General features: G+C 47.0%; 1 protein-coding gene across 1 annotated transcript in view; it reads right to left on the bottom strand.

Moving 5' to 3' along the window:
* LOC306982575 (phospholipid-transporting ATPase ABCA1-like) overlaps positions 1-17255 on the bottom strand; it is a 105391-nt gene that overhangs the window by 44649 nt on the left and 43487 nt on the right. Inside the window, exons 10-21 of the mRNA XM_079582549.1 lie at positions 16346-16485; positions 15088-15204; positions 14784-14978; positions 14111-14316; positions 11626-11802; positions 10103-10325; positions 7903-8124; positions 6404-6608; positions 5398-5508; positions 3774-3948; positions 3567-3698; positions 1830-2107 (exon numbers count right to left, since the gene is read on the bottom strand). Of these exons, the coding sequence (XP_079438675.1) occupies positions 1830-2107; positions 3567-3698; positions 3774-3948; positions 5398-5508; positions 6404-6608; positions 7903-8124; positions 10103-10325; positions 11626-11802; positions 14111-14316; positions 14784-14978; positions 15088-15204; positions 16346-16485 (2181 nt within the window). The remainder of the gene's footprint in view (positions 1-1829; positions 2108-3566; positions 3699-3773; positions 3949-5397; positions 5509-6403; positions 6609-7902; positions 8125-10102; positions 10326-11625; positions 11803-14110; positions 14317-14783; positions 14979-15087; positions 15205-16345; positions 16486-17255) is intronic.

The following is a 17255-nucleotide window of genomic DNA, read 5'->3' as shown; positions in this document are numbered from 1 at the left end:
AGAGACGGGTCAGAGACGGGACAGAGACGGGTCAGAGACGGGACAGAGACGGGTCAGAGACGGGACAGAGACGGGTCAGAGACGGGTCAGAGACGGGTCAGAGACGGGTCAGAGACGGGTCAGAGACGGGACAGAGACGGGTCAGAGACGGGGCTGAAACTGGGCTCGTCTCTAACCTGGATGGACCAACGCTGAGGGACAAGTTCATCTAAACCAGAGAGTGACCTACTTTTGCGCCGCATCTGGTTAATACTCACTCTTTCCCATTCATTCTCAATGGCAAATATGGATGCAGTTCACTGTTTGGCCACCGGTGACAAATTGGGGGCGCTGTTTCACTCCTTTCACAAAGTTAAGGAATCACTGAATTTATGCTGACAAAAATCCAGCAATAAAGTGACAAAAATCCAGCAAAAAAATGACAAAAATCCAGCAAAAAAATGACAAAAATCCAGCAAAAAAGTGACAAAAATCCAGCAAAAAAGTGACAAAAATCCAGCAAAAAAGTGACAAAAATCCAGCAAAAAAAAGACAAAAATCCAGCAAAAAAGAGGCAAAAATCCAGCAAAAAAATGACAAAAATCCAGCAAAAAAATGACAAAAATCCAGCAAAAAAGTGACAAAAATCCAGCAAAAAAGTGACAAAAATCCAGCAAAAAAAGACAAAAATCCAACAAAAAAGTGACAAAAATCCATCAAAAAAAGACAAAAATCCAGCAAAAAAAGACAAAAATCCAGCAAAAAAAAGACAAAAATCCAGCAAAAAAGTGACAAAAATCCAGCAAAAAAGTGACAAAAATCCAGCAAAAAAATGACAAAAATCCAGCAAAAAAATGACAAAAATTCTGCGAAAATATGACAAAAATTCTGCAAAAAAGTGACAAAAATCCAGCAAAAAAGTGACAAAAATCCAGCAAAAAAGTGACAAAAAATCTGCAAAAAATGACAAAAATTCATCTGTTTCACTCATTCCACAAAGTTAAGGAAACACTGTTCTGGTGTCTTGGTGTTTGTCTGTCATAGAGCGTCGTAGCATCAACTTTCACATTTTTCCAAATTATTTTATTGCAAAGGTCGTTGACGTCTATGACTTATAAAAGAATTTATGCTGACAAAGATCCAGCAAAAAAGTGAGAAAAATCCAGCAAAAAAGTGAGAAAAATCCAGCAAAAAAGTGAGAAAAATCCAGCAAAAAAGTGAGAAAAATCCAGCAAAAAATGACAAAAATCCAGAAAAAAGTGACAAAAATCCAGCAAAAAAGTGACAAAAATCCAGCAAAAAAGTGACAAAAAATCAGCAAAAAAGTGACAAAAAATCAGCAAAAAAGTGACAAAAATCCAGAAAAAAAGTGACAAAAATCCAGAAAAAAAGTGACAAAAAATCTGCAAAAAATGACAAAAATTCATCTGTTTCACTCATTCCACAAAGTTAAGGAAACACTTTTCTGGTGTCTTGGTTTTCTCTGTCATGGAGCGTCGTAGCATCAACTTTCCCATATTTTATTGCAACGGTCGTTGACATCTATGACTTATAAAATAACTTATGCTGAACTGACACTTTCAAATGGGTCTAATGTGTCATTTTCTTTGACTGAGGTAAAGTCACTGTCGGTGCTGCAGGTACATGTGGTGTGGTTGTTTACACATTGCACTAAATTGCTATTGATTTTGTTCCACTAAAACTAGGCTTTTGTAGCATGTTATTCTCATAGATAGAATTAAATGCAAATGTAAACCAAAAAACAGATGCTTTTCCATTTTGGCCTCAGGAGACATAAAGTTTGGCCCCCCTGATCTAACCCCTCGTCCCTCCTGAACCTGAGGACTCACCGGCGCGGTACTTCAGCAGCATGTCCCAGATGCCCCTCCGAGCGAACGGGTCGACCCCGGCCGTGGGCTCGTCCAGGATCACCACCTTGGCCCCGCCCACGAAGGCCAGCGCCACGCTCAGCTTCCTCTGCATGCCCCCCGACAGGGCGCAGGTGCGGGCCGAGCGTTTGTGAGGCAGGCCCGTGTCCCGCAGGATCTGCTCCATCTCCGAGCGGACCCGGGCCTCGGACAGGCCTTTGAGGCGCGCGTAGAACCAGATGTGCTCCTCCACCGTCAGCCTGGAGGTCAAGGCGGATACAGGGGTTAAAAAACAGGGTGTTCCTCAGGGCGCCACACTCGGACCCACATTATTCTCATTCATCAACACTGATAGTTTCATATAAAGCGAACTCAGGACGGACATGCTAAAAATACAAATAATCCTGATCCTAACCCTTAAGTTAACCATTTCCCTGGCCCTAACCTTAACCTCTTCACTCCAACCTGAACATGTTTTCTCCTGTTCTCCAGATCTAAACGCTTCTTCAAAACAGAGGCAAAAAACGAGAAGAAAATGAGGATGAAAACGCAACAAAGAAAGCTAAAAAGTGACAAAAGTTACAAAAACTCAACAAAAAAAGACAAAAATCCAGAAAAAAAAGACAAAAATCCAGAAAAAAAAGACAAAAATCCAGAAAAAAAAGACAAAAATCCAGGAAAAAAAAGACAAAAATCCAGCAAAAAAAAGACAAAAATCCAGCAAAAAAAAGACAAAAATCCAGCAAAAAAAAGACAAAAATCCAGCAAAAAAGTGACAAAAATCCAGTAAAAAAAGACAAAAATCCAGCAAAAAAAAAGACAAAAATCCAGCAAAAAAAGACAAAAATCTAGTAAAAAAAAAGACAAAAATCCAGTAAAAAAAGACAAAAATCCAGCAAAAAATGACAAAAATCCAGAAAAAAAAGACAAAAATCCAGAAAAAAAAGTAAAAATTCAGGAAAAAAAAGACAAAAATCCAGCAAAAAAAAGACAAAAATCCAGCAAAAAAAAGACAAAAATCCAGCAAAAAAAAGACAAAAATCCAGCAAAAAAGTGACAAAAATCCAGTAAAAAAAGACAAAAATCCAGCAAAAAAAAAGACAAAAATCCAGCAAAAAAAGACAAAAATCTAGTAAAAAAAAAGACAAAAATCCAGCAAAAAATGACAAAAATCCAGAAAAAAAAGACAAAAATCCAGCAAAAAAAAGACAAAAATCCAGCAAAAAAGTGACAAAAATCCAATAAAAAAAGACAAAAATCCAGCAAAAAAAGACAAAAATCCAGTAAAAAAAGACAAAAATCCAGCAAAAAAAGACAAAAATCTAGTAAAAAAAAAGACAAAAATCTAGTAAAAAAAAGACAAAAATCCAACAAAAAAAGACAAAAATCCAGAAGAAAAAAGACAAAAATCCAGCAAAAAAAAAGACAAAAATCCAGCAGAAAAAAGACAAAAATCCAGCAAAAAAGGGACAAAAACACTTAAGGGAAATAAAAAGTGACGGCCTAGAGGAGAGAGTGGATTTGGTTTTGGTGGTAAGAGGTTCATTTGTGTCATGATGTCTCATGTTTTCACAGCAGACTGTCCCTCCGGAGCATTAATCTAGCACTAACACTTTAAATCTCCTTTTACAGACAGGAGTTCCTCAGGGCTCCACACTCGGACCCACATTATCCTCATTCATTAACACTGACAGTTTCATAGTAAACAAAGTAACTGACATGCTGAAGAGGACGTTGTGCTGCGGACACACGCCCAGGCTCTGGCGGATGGCGCTCAGGTCAGTCCGGATGTCTCTGCCCAGGATGTAGGCGGTGCCAGAGGTGGGCGGGAACAGGCCTGTGAGGATGGACCTATCAGAGGAGAGAGAGACAGTGAATGAGCTAATAACAGTGCTCCTTAAGGCTGACTCCGCCCCCCTCGCTCACATGGTGGTGGTCTTCCCGGCGCCGTTGTGTCCTAAGAAGGAGGTGATCTGTCCTTCGTAGAAGCCCAGCGTGAGTCCGTCCACGGCCAGTTTGTTCCCGTGTCTGTAAACCTTCACCAGGTCCTCGATGTAAACGCCGGGGTCCAGGTGAGCCGGCTCCTCCTCCATCACGATGACTGCACACACACACACACACGCTTGTACTGCTGTCTTAGTGAGGACACTCAGAGACCCCCAAACCTAAACCTAAAACCACATCCTGACCCTCAAACAGTCCTTCAGGTAAGTGAGGTCCACCCAAAATGTCCTCACTTTGTTGGTTAAAAACTGGTCCTCATAATGTTGTAATTACAAGAACAAGAACACACACACTTTATCATCTACACTGTTTTGGAAACGCATGTCTCTATAAAACACTTATAAAACACATGAGACTTTTTAAGTGTGTGTAAATGTATGAAATCCTACTGATCTACTGATCTTTAATTGAACATTGATTCTTCCCACACTGGTCAGTGTTGAGATCAGTGTCTAGTTTTCTCTTTAACGTCTTCGTGGGTCTTGTTTCGCCCTGAAGGTGCTTATTTTCCCGATAATGACCAGCGTTCTAAACATTATCCGCTTATTATTCGTCCATTTCCAACTGAACACACACAACATAAACTTCGTACACTTTTATGAAGGTCGAAAGGTTTATTTAACGACTTCCGCGACAAATAGTTCCCTAAAGTTTGCGCGTTGCTCGGCAACGTTTGGCTAGGCTAGAAGCAGCAAGGCTAGCAGCTAGCCTAGCTACTTAGCTGAAGGTGCAGTTGGAGGAATGGTGGAGAATCTCTGGGTAAGTTGAAAGTCAGACTCACGATTCCCCGACTTCTCTCTCAGTGACGGGACAGATAGTGTCGCTGCTACGTACGTGCGGAGTGATATGAAAACACCAACTCAGAGGAACTTTATCAGGAAATAATGACCGGGAGAACGTTGGGAAATCCCATTCAAATCAACGGAGCTTCTACTTACGTTGTGAAGAGCCGTGTGATAAACGGCAATAATAAAATACAAGAGAAAGAGCTGGAATAATGTTGTTAAAGAGTGAGGCTCCAGAGTCTGATAAACACTAACACACAGAGCAGCTCAGAGTCGATCAGACTTTTGGTTTTACAGTGACGTGAGAGAAATCAGGACGTTCAGAACGAGGCGCTGAAGAAACAGCCACAGGGTGAACTCCAAACTGTGTGGATGTCGTGAAATGTGACTCCAGGTCTCAATAACCTTTTGCACTTTAAGGTCAGACTAAAAACAGACCAAACTCTTTCTTGGCTTATTCAATGATTGAGCTTTGAACCAAAGAACAGGAGACATTTTCTCCCTCTGAGCAAATCTTTGGAATGAATATGTCACAAAATAAAAGCACACATTTGAACCTGTCTCTCGGGCTGAAAGGTTGATCGATATCGACTCAACAATAACCTGGAGAGGCTGAGTCGCTGATCAGGGAGTGGAGCCTCTGGTCTCAGGTTCAGCTGCAGCAGGTAAAGGCTTCCCTAAAGTGTGGCTCTGTGATTGACTCTGAATGTCGGGGAAACTGCTCCAGCAGAGGGCGCTGTCCACACACACGGTTTACTGACCTCCCGGGTTCCTCCTCCGGTTCAGCGGCAGTTTGCTTTCTCCCTCCTTTTCTCCAAACCAGTAGGACCGAGTGAAGGGGAAGAACCAGCGCCGCGGGATCCCGTACTGACCTGCAGGGGGCGCCACAACACCGCGTTACTCTCACACGACAACAATCCAGCAAAAAAAGACAAAAATCCAGCAGAAAAATGACAAAAATCCAGCAAAAAAGACAAAAATTCAGCAAAAGAAAGACGAAAATCCAGAAAAAAAAGACAAAAATCAAGGGAAAAAAAGACAAAAATCCAGCAAAAAGACAAAAATCCAGAAAAAAAAGACACAAAAACAGCAAAAAAAGACAAAAAAACAGCAAAAAAAGAGAAAAATCCAGCAAAAAACTACAAAAATCCAGCAAAAAATGACAAAAATCCAGGAAAAAATGAGGATGTAAACGAAACGAAAAAAGCTAAAAAGTGACAGAAAGAAGCGACAAAAGTTACAAAAACTCAACAAAAAAAAAGACAAAAATCCAGCAGAAAAAAGACAAAAATCCAACAAAAAAAAGACAAAAATCCAGCAGAAAAAAGACAAAAATCCAGAAAAAAAAAGACAAAAATCCAGAAAAAAAAGACAAAAATCCAGCAAAAAAAAGACAAAAATTGAGAAAAAACGTGACAAAAATCCAGTAAAAAAAAGACAAAAATCCAGCAGAAAAAGACAAAAATCCAGCAGAAAAAACAGAAAAATCCAGCAGAAAAAAGAAAAAAATCCAGCAGAAAAAAGACAAAAATCCAGAAAAAAAGTGACAACAATTGAGCAAAAACGTGACCAAAATCCAGTAAAAAAAAGACAAAAATCCAGCAAAAAAAAGACAAAAATTGAGCAAAAATGTGACAAAAATCCAGCAAAAAAGTAATAAAAAAGTGACAAAAAACCCTTCAGGGAAATACAAAGTGACGACAATGGCACAGAGAGAATGGATTTGGTTTTGAAGACCTGAAGTACATGAAGAAGAGCAGGTCGTACCTGGGAACACGGCCTCCAGGTACCAGGTGAGGGCGCCGTAGAGCAGCGCGTCCACGTACATGAGGGCGATGGACGTCCTCAGGCTGAAGTCGTCCTCCTCCAGGGGGCTGTTCAGGAGGTTCGACCACTGGATCCCCACGCCCTGCTCCTCGAAGAGGGCGAAGTACTCACAGCCGAACCCGAAGGCCACGGGGGAGAGGAGGGACTGAGGACAGAGACAAGAGAGAGGAGGGACTGAGGACAGAGAGACTGAGGACAGAGAGACTGAGGACAGAGAGGAGAGACAAGAGGGACTGAGGACGAAACACCAGAGACAAGAGGGACTGAGGACAGAGAGGAGACAAGAGGGACTGAGGACGGAGAGGAGGGACTGAGGACAGAGAGGAGACAAGAGGGACTGAGGACAGAGAGGAGACAAGAGGGACTGAGGACGGAGAGACTGAGGACAGAGAGGAGACAAGAGACTGAGGACAGAGGGATTGAGGACAGAGAGAGGAGAGACTGAGGACAGAGAGGAGAGACTGAGGACAGAGAGACTGAGGACAGAGAGGAGAGACAAGAGGGCGAAGTACTCACAGCCGAACCCGAAGGCCACGGGGGAGAGGAGGGACTGAGGACGAAAGACCAGAGACAAGAGACTGAGGACAGAGAGGAGACAAGAGACTGAGGACAGAGAGGAGGGACAGAGGACTAAAGACCAGAGACAAGAGGGACTGAGGACAGAGAGGAGGGACTGAGGACTAAAGACCAGAGACAAGAGAGACTGAGGACAGAGAGGAGGGACTGAGGACTAAAGACCAGAGACAAGAGAGACTGAGGACAGAGACAAGAGGGACTGAGGACAGAGAGGAGGGACTGAGGACTAAAGACCAGAGACAAGAGGGACTGAGGACAGAGAGGAGGGACTGAGGACTAAAGACCAGAGACAAGAGAGACTGAGGACAGAGACAAGAGGGACTGAGGACTAAAGACCAGAGACAAGAGAGACTGAGGACAGAGAGGAGGGACTGAGGACTAAAGACCAGAGACAAGAGAGACTGAGGACAGAGACAAGAGAGACTGAGGACAGAGAGGAGGGACTGAGGACTAAAGACCAGAGACAAGAGAGACTGAGGACAGAGAGGAGGGACTGAGGACTAAAGACCAGAGACAAGAGAGACTGAGGACAGAGAGGAGGGACTGAGGACTAAAGACCAGAGACAAGAGAGACTGAGGACAGAGACAAGAGAGACTGAGGACAGAGAGGAGGGACTGAGGACTAAAGACCAGAGACAAGAGAGACTGAGGACAGAGAGACTGAGGACAGAGAGAGGAGAGACTGAGGACAGAGGACAGAGAGAGGAGGGACTGAGGACAGAGAGAGGAGGGACTGAGGACAGAGAGACTGAGGACAGAGACAAGAGAGACTGAGGACAGAGGACAGAGAGAGGAGGGACTGAGGACAGAGAGACTGAGGACAGAGAGAGGAGAGACTGAGGAAAGAGACAGGTGAAACTCACGGCGAAGACTTTGGCCCCGAAGCCGATGTAGTCTGACCAGGCCACGCAGAGCACGTAGGGCAGGTAGAGGGTGAAGTAGATGATTCCTCCACAAGCCGCCGCCAGGTTGGCTCTGGCGAACGCCACGCTGAGCAGGAAGCACTGCATGATGGTCACCACGGCGTAGGAGCCCAGGAAGAGGAAGACCACGCCGGGGTCTGAGTACGGGAGGAGGTTCCCCATCTGCCACAGAGTACACGAGTTACTGCAACTAATACTACTATACTACGACCACGCCGGGGTCGGAGTACGGGAGGAGGTTCCCCATCTGTGACAGAGTACACGAGTTACTGCGAGTAATACTACTATACTACGACCACGCCGGGGTCTGAGTACGGGAGGAGGTTCCCCATCTACCACAGAGTACACGAGTTACTACGAGTAATACTACTATACTACGACCACGCCGGGGTCGGAGTACGGGAGGAGGTTCCCCATCTGTGAGAGTACACGAGTTACTACAATACTACTATACTACGACCACGCCGGGGTCTGAGTACGGGAGGAGGTTCCCCATCTGCCACAGAGTACACGAGTTACTACGAGTAATACTACTATACTACGACCACGCCGGGGTCGGAGTACGGGAGGAGGTTCCCCATCTGTGAGAGTACACGAGTTACTACGAGTAATACTACTATACTACGACCACGCCGGGGTCCGAGTACGGGAGGAGGTTCCCCATCTGTGACAGAGTACACGCGTTACTACGAGTAATACTACTATACTACGACCACGCCGGGGTCCGAGTACGGGAGGAGGTTCCCCATCTGTGACAGAGTACACGAGTTACTACGAGTAATACTACTATACTACGACCACGCCCGGGTCTGAGTACGGGAGGAGGTTCCCCATCTGTCACAGAGTACACGCGTTACTACGAGTAATACTACTATACTACGACCACGCCGGGGTCCGAGTACGGGAGGAGGTTCCCCATCTGTCACAGAGTACACGAGTTACTACGAGTAATACTACTATACTACGACCACGCCCGGGTCTGAGTACGGGAGGAGGTTCCCCATCTGTGACAGAGTACACGCGTTACTACGAGTAATACTACTATAATACTACTATACTACGACCACGCCCGGGTCAGAGTACGGGAGGAGGTTCCCCATCTGTGACAGAGTACACGAGTTACTACGAGTAATACTACTGTACTACAAACTACTACAGGAGCAGGTTCCCCATCTGAGAACAGACTCTCTGTGTCTGTACCTTCAGCAGCAGCACCAGGAGAACATGTACCTTCAGCAGCAGCACCAGGAGAACATGTACCTTCAGCAGTAGCACCAGGAGAACATGTACCTTCAGCAGCAGCACCAGGAGAACATGTACCTTCAGCAGCAGCACCAGGAGAACATGTACCTTCAGCAGCAGCACCAGGAGAACATGTACCTTCAGCAGTAGCACCAGGAGAACATGTACCTTCAGCAGCAGCACCAGGAGAACATGTACCTTCAGCAGCAGCACCAGGAGAACATGTACCTTCAGCAGCAGCACCAGGAGAACATGTACCTTCAGCAGTAGCACCAGGAGAACATGTACCTTCAGCAGTAGCACCAGGAGCCCCGCGCTGACCAGCTGTTCCAGAACATGTACCTTCAGCAGCAGCACCAGGAGCCCCACACTGACCAGCAGATCCAGAACACGTACCTTCAGCAGCAGCACCAGGAGAACATGTACCTTCAGCAGCAGCACCAGGAGAACATGTACCTTCAGCAGCAGCACCAGGAGAACATGTACCTTCAGCAGCAGCACCAGGAGCCTCACACTGACCAGCTGATCCAGAACACGTACCTTCAGCAGCAGCACCAGGAGCCCCGCGCTGACCAGCAGATCCAGAACATGTACCTTCAGCAGCAGCACCAGGAGCCTCACACTGATCCAGAACATGTACCTTCAGCAGCAGCACCAGGAGCCTCACACTGACCAGCAGATCCAGAACATGTACCTTCAGCAGCAGCACCAGGAGAACATGTACCTTCAGCAGCAGCACCAGGAGAACATGTACCTTCAGCAGCAGCACCAGGAGAACATGTACCTTCAGCAGCAGCACCAGGAGCCTCACACTGACCAGCAGATCCAGAACATGTACCTTCAGCAGCAGCACCAGGAGAACATGTACCTTCAGCAGCAGCACCAGGAGAACACGTACCTTCAGCAGCAGCACCAGGAGCCCCGCGCTGACCAGCAGAGGAACCAAGCTGCTGATGAACCAGCTGAACCAGAGCATGGCGTTGTTCAGACCCATGATCTTCATGGTCTCCTTCAGACGCGCCTCCTTCTCGTACACCACGCTCTTCAGGATGATGGCCACCGAGTACATCCAGGCCAGGGTCATGAAGAGCGGCATGGAGCGGGACATCACCCGCAGGAAGCTGCAGGACAGAGCAGAGTGAAGGAGAGAGTGGTCCATGAAGAAGGTCCAGGTTCTACTGGTGTCGAACAAATAAATATAGAATCTTTATCTTCATGTTTGATGCTGTTGGTCATCGACTCTTAAAGGAACAGGCACCGCTTCTCCAGACTGAGATCTGCTCTGAGCTTAGACGAGTTCATGTGTATCTGTCTGGTCTTCACGCGTGTCCTCAGTCATGTAAACACAGACGTTAGCATTTAGCCTCTCCTCCTCTATAGCTCCAAACCAGGTGAAGATGGAAGCATTTCCCCTATTTAAATATTGTTACGTGTAAGTATAATTACACACAATTAAACAATGTGGATTTTCTAAGTGGATAAAAAGGGGGAACTATATTTTATGGCGTAATAATACCGGGAGTAGTTCGATATTCACGCAGTAATATCTTCACTTTACTGTGCGGAGCTTCTATCTTCACCTGGTTTGGAGCTACAGAGGAGGAGAGGCTAAATGCTAACGCTATAGAGGAGAGGCTAAATGCTAATGCTACAGAGGAGAGGCTAAATGCTAACGCTATAGAGGAGGAAAGGCAAAATGCTAATGCTATAGAGGAGAGGCTAAATGCTAACGCTATAGAGGAGGAAAGGCAAAATGCTAATGCTATAGAGGAGAGGCTAAATGCTAACGCTATAGAGGAGAGGCTAAATGCTAACGCTATAGAGGAGGAAAGGCAAAATGCTAATGCTATAGAGGAGAGGCTAAATGCTAACGCTATAGAGGAGAGGCTAAATGCAAACGCTATAGAGGAGGAGAGGCTAAATGATAACGCTATAGAGGAGGAGAGGCTAAATGCTAACGCTATAGAGGGCGGGGCTTACATGTCATGTACACAGACAGGGGCGGGGCTTACACAGACAGGGGGCGGGGCTCACACACAGGGGAGGGGCTTACATGTCGTCCACATAGCAGGGGCGTGCACACAGACAGGGGCGGGGCTCACACACAGGGGGCGGGGCTTACATGTCGTCCACGTAGCAGGGCTGTGTAAACAGACAGGGGGCGGGGCTTACACACACAGGGGGCGGGGCTCACACACACAGGGGGCGGGGCTTACACACAGGGGGGCGGGGCTTACGGGGCGTGCACACAGACAGGGGGAGGGGCTTACACACACAGGGGGCGGGGCTCACACACAGGGGCGGGGCTTACATGTCGTCCACGTAGCAGGGGCGTTTACACACACAGGGGGCGGGGCTTACACACAGGGGGCGGGGCTCACACACAGGGGGCGGGGCTCACACACAGGGGGCGGGGCTTACATGTCGTCCACGTAGCAGGGGTAGGGCATCTGCTGGATGTAGACCCCGGTCTTCTCCGTGGTGCCCGTCATGGCGCGCACGATGCCCTGCTCGATCACGTCCTGCAGGTACGTGAAGCCGCCCCACAGGTACCGCATGTCCTCAAACGGGTCAGCGCGGGGCCCGGGGTCCCAGTACCTGCAGAGGGCGGGACGAGCGTGAAGAGCGGGACGAGCGTGAAGAGCGTGAAGAGCGGGACGAGCGTGAAGAGCGTGAAGAGCGGGACGAGCGTGAAGAGCGGGACAGAGGGTGAAGAGCGGGACAAACAGAGGGTGAAGAGAAAATGACAAAAATTCTACAAAAAATTGACAAAAATTCAACAAAAAATTGACAAAAATTCAACAAAAAATTGACAAAAATTCAACAAAAATGTGACAAAAACTCAACAAAAAATTGACAAAAATTCAACAAAAATGTGACAAAAACTCAACAAAAAATTGACAAAAATTCAACAAAAATGTGGGCGAAGAGCGGCCAAACAGAGAGTGAAGAGCGGGACGAGCGTGAAGAGCCTCAGATCCATATACAGTTGGAGACACACCCGAGGATTTTAGCCCCATAAGAATTTCTCACAAGTGACAAAGAAGAAGATTTGTAGTAGTACTTATACTTATGTGTCCTTGATCTCGTTGGTAGCAGTAGTAGTATTGTAGTAGTAGTATTGTAGTAGCCTGGCAAAAGCCAGACTGACTTCATTTATGTATTCATAAATACATATAAAGACAGTCTGGAATTGTGATAATAGGACACAATTTCTAAATGGAGACTGGAGGCGGGGCTAACGATCGCAGCTTGAACTAGAGTGAACCAATCAAACGCAAAGCTTCTTACGCTCTGCGTTCACGTCTCCGCCATGATTGTTTATCGTCCACACGTGCAGTCGAGTAAATGCTCCGGTGAAAGCCCTCGGAGCAGCTTCTGCTGTGGCTTTAACGGCAAGTCCAGCTCATTTAAACAGAAGAAAGGGCTCTGGGAAAAGATCTTCTCTGTTTTGGTGGCAGGAGGAGCGCAGGTGTTTATGGGAAATGTTAACTCCCGCCTCCCGCGCTGTGATTGGCTCTGCCTGGTTTTGCCGGAGTCAGCGAGATTCAAATCACACAATTCCAGACTGTCTCCCCATGTGTCTCTAACATGGAGGATCAGTCTGGCTCGTGCCGGGCTAGTATTGTAGTAGTAGTAGTAGTAGTAGCATTGTAGTCGTACTTACGCATCTTTGATCTTGTTAGTTCGCTCTACCTTGTACTCCACCCTCGGGGGCAGCTCGGTGGCGTTGTGGGGCAGTTGTAGTAGTAGTAGTAGTAGTATTGTAGTATTGCAGTAGTAGTATTGCAGTAGTAGTAGTATTGTAGTATTGCAGTAGTAGTATTGCAGTAGTATTGTAGTATAGTAGTATTGCAGTAGTATTGTAGTATAGTAGTATTGCAGTAGTATTGCAGTAGTATTGCAGTAGTAGTAGTAGTATTGTTGTATTGTAGTATAGCAGTAGTACTCACGCGTCCTTGATCCTGTTGGTTCGCTCTACCTTGTACTCCACTCTCTGCTGCAGGTTGGTGGCGTTGTGGGGCAGTTGTAGTAGTAGTAGTATTGTAGTAGCAGTAGTAGTATTGTAGTAGTTGTAGTATTGTAGTAGTAGTATTGTAGTAGTAGTAGTAGTAGTAGTAGTATTGTAGTAGTAGTATTGTAGTATTGTAGTCGTAGTAGTAGTATTGCAGTAGTATTGCAGTAGTATTGCAGTAGTATTGCAGTAGTACTCACGCGTCCTTGATCTTGTTGGTAGTAGTAGTATTGTTGTAGCAGTAGTAGTATTGTTGTAGTAGTAGTAGTATTGTTGTAGTAGTATTGTAGTATAGTAGTAGTACTCACGCGTCTTTGATCTTGTTGGTAGTAGTAGTATTGCAGTAGTAGTATAGTAGTATTGCAGTAGTATTGCAGTAGTATTGTAGTATTGCAGTAGTATTGCAGTAGTATTTTAGTAGTACTCACGCGTCCTTGATCTTGTTGGTAGTAGTAGTATTGTAGTATTGTAGTCGTAGTAGTAGTATTGCAGTAGTATTGCAGTAGTATTTTAGTAGTACTCACGCGTCCTTGATCTTGTTGGTCCGCTCCACGTTGTCGATGTCCATGCGGATCTTGTACTCCACCCTCGGGGGCAGCTCGGTGGCGTTGTGGGGCAGTAGTATTGTAGTAGTAGTAGTTGTAGTAGTGTTGCAGTAGTAGTATTGTAGTATTGTAGTAGTAGTAGTATAGTAGTATTGCAGTATTGCAGTAGTATTGTAGTAGTACTCACGCGTCTTTAATCTTGTTAGTCCGCTCCACGTTGTCGATGTCCATGCGGATCTTGTACTCCACCCTCGGGGGCAGCTCGGTGGCGTTGTGGGGCAGTAGTAGTAGTAGTAGTATTGTAGTCGTAGTAGTAGTATTGTAGTAGTATTTTAGTAGTACTCACGCGTCCTTGATCTTGTTGGTGCGCTCCACGTTGTCGATGTCCATGCGGATCTTGTACTCCACCCTCGGGGGCAGCTCGGTGGCGTTGTGGGGCAGGTTGGAGAAGACGATCCCGGCCCAGAACTTCCGGTCCTCCAGCAGAACCATGGACCTGTTCACCAGCAGCTCCTCGGTGGCCACGGGGCGGAGCTTATCCAGGTTCACGCACTGAGAAGAGGACGCAGAGGAGATGAAGAGTGAAGAGCGAAGAGTGAAGAGTGAAGAGTGAGGAGTGAGGAGTGAAGAGTGAAGAGTGAAGAGTGAAGAGTGAAGAGTGAAGAGTGAAGAGTGAAGAGTGAGGAGTGAGGAGTGAGGAGTGAGGAGTGAGGAGTGAAGAGTGAAGAGTGAAGAGTGAAGAGTGAAGAGTGAAGAGTGAAGAGTGAGGAGTGAGGAGTGAGGAGTGAGGAGTGAGGAGTGAAGAGTGAAGAGTGAAGAGTGAAGAGTGAAGAGTGAAGAGTGAGGAGTGAGGAGTGAAGAGTGAAGAGTGAAGAGTGAAGAGTGAAGAGTGAAGAGTGAAGAGTGAAGAGTGAAGAGTGAAGAGTGAAGAGTGAAGAGTGAAGAGTGAGGAGTGAGGAGTGAGGAGTGAAGAGTGAAGAGCGAGGTTTGAAGAGTGTGTGTGCTCTTCAGGTCCGGACCTCCATGAAGCGCGAGATGCTGGCGATGGCCTGGTCCGTCTCGTTGAACACGTCCTCCCAGGTCAGAGCGCCCCCTGCTGGCCGCCGCCCCTCCTCCCGCCGGGACAGGAAGTAGCTCACGTCGGCCACCGTCCAGTCGGTGTCTGCGAGCTGCGCCCCGAAGTACCGAGCCGTCACGTTGTTCCTCAGCAGGCTCTGGAGACGAGAAGGTTTGAGGAGATCAGAACCTCTCATTGGCCCTGGCCCCGCCCCTGGTCCCGCCCCTGGCCCCGCCCCTGGCCCCGCCCCTCGTCCCAGCTCTCACCCTGAAGAGGTTCATCTGCTCGCTGTTCTCCATGAAGTCCCAGACTCTGGGCCTCATCTCGTCCCACATCCCGCCCAGATCCCGGAACACGGCCAGCTCCTGGAACGTCCGGTTCACCTGGAGAGAGGAGGAGGAGGGGAGGAGGAGAGGGAGGAGTTAGAGGAGGGGAGGAGTTAGAGGAGGAGGAGGAGGAGCCAGAGGAGGGGAGGAGTTAGAGGAGCAGGAGAGGAGGAGCTAGAGGAGGGGAGGAGTTAGAGGAAGAGGAGAGGAGGAGTTAGAGGAGGGGAGGAGTTAGAGGAGGGGAGGAGTTAGAGGAAGAGGAGAGGAGGAGTTAGAGGAGGGGAGGAGTTAGAGGAGGGGAGGAGTTAGAGGAGGAGGAGGAGTTAGAGGAGGAGAGGGAGGAGGAGCTAGAGGAGGAGGAGGAGGAGCCAGAGGAGGGGAGGAGTTAGAGGAGCAGGAGAGGAGGAGCTAGAGGAGAGGAGGAGTTAGAGGAGGGGAGGAGTTAGAGGAGGGGAGGAGTTAGAGGAGGAGGAGGAGTTAGAGGAGGAGAGGGAGGAGGAGGAGTTAGAGGAGGAGAGGGAGGAGGAGGAGTTAGAGGAGAGGAGGAGCTAGAGGAGAGGAGGAGTTAGAGGAGGGGAGGAGTTAGAGGAGGGGAGGAGTTAGAGGAGGAGGAGGAGAGGGAGGAGGAGGAGCTAGAGGAGAGGAGGAGCTAGAGGAGAGGAGGAGTTAGAGGAGGGGAGGAGTTAGAGGAGGGGAGGAGTTAGAGGAGGAGGAGGAGTTAGAGGAGGAGAGGGAGGAGGAGGAGTTAGAGGAGAGAGGAGGAGGAGCCAGAGGAGGGGAGGAGTTAGAGGAGAGAGGAGGAGGAGCCAGAGGAGGGGAGGAGTTAGAGGAGGAGTTAGACACGGGCCTCCTCAGGGCTCTTCAGAGGAGGAGCAGGAGGAGCCAGAGGAGCCGTACCTGGTGGATGATCTTCTCCGTCAGGGGGGTGTGGGGGGTGTAGAGGAGGAGTTAGAGGAGGAGGAGTTAGAGGGGGAGGAGTTAGAGGGGGAGGAGCCAGAGGAGGCTGTACCTGGTGGATGATCTTCTCCGTCAGGGGGGTGTGGGGGGTGTAGAGGAGGAGTTAGAGGAGGAGTTAGAGGAGGAGGGGAGGAGCCTGTACCTGGTGGATGATCTTCTCCGTCAGGGGGGTGTGGGGGTGTAGAGGAGGAGTTAGAGGAGGAGGAGGAGTTAGAGGGGGAGGAGCCAGAGGAGGCTGTACCTGGTGGATGATCTTCTCCGTCAGGGGGGTGTGGGGGGTGTAGAGGATCTGGCCCAGCAGCAGAGGTTTGATGGCCGTCCAGATCATGCGGGACATGGGGTTGGAGTCCAGGTTCTGGACCAGGCTGTTGCAGAACGGAGCTGAAACACAGACTCAGTGTGACTTAAAGGGACTAGACGGAGTTTAAACACACACCTATCTAGTCCCTTTAAAGGAACAGGCCAGTGTTTTTCCACACTGAGATATGTTCTTACCTGAGCTGTGACGAGTTCTTTAGGACCTGTCTGATCTTCAGTCACGTAAACACAGCGCAGACGGCGTTAGCATTTAGCCTCTCCCTCTCTCCTCTATAGCTCCAACACAGGTCAAGATAGAAGCTACCAAGCTCTTCCACGTTTCCCCTATTTAAATATGGTTACGTGAAGTGTTCCACTACAAAGTATAATTACACACAATTAAACAATGTGGATTTTCTAAGCGGATAAAAGGGGGAACTATATTGTAAGGCGTAATAATACCAGGAGTAGTTTGGCATCTGCACAGTAAAGTGAAGATTACTGCGCGGATTTAGAACTTGTGTTTTTAGTCATTTTTTTGTCATTTTTTGTCATTTTTTGTCATTTTTTGTCATTTTTTAATAAATTTGTGTCATTTTTTTGTAAAAAAAATTTGTAATTTTTTTGTCATTTTTTTGTAAATTTGTGTAATTTTTTGTAATTTTTTTGTAAATTTTTGTCATTTTTTTGTAATTTTTTGTAATTTTTTTGTAATTTTTTTGTCATTTTTTGTCATTTTTTTGTCATTTCTTTGTCACTTTTTGTCATTTTTTGTCATTTTTTGTCATTTTTTTGTCACTTTTTGTCATTTTTTGTCATTTTTCTTGTCATTTTTTTGTCATTTTTTGTTAATT

Source organism: Gobius niger, assembly GCF_951799975.1.
Source record: "Gobius niger genome assembly, chromosome: 24".
Taxonomy (NCBI): Eukaryota; Metazoa; Chordata; class Actinopteri; order Gobiiformes; family Gobiidae; genus Gobius; species Gobius niger.
This window is presented reverse-complemented; position numbering and strand designations above follow the sequence as displayed.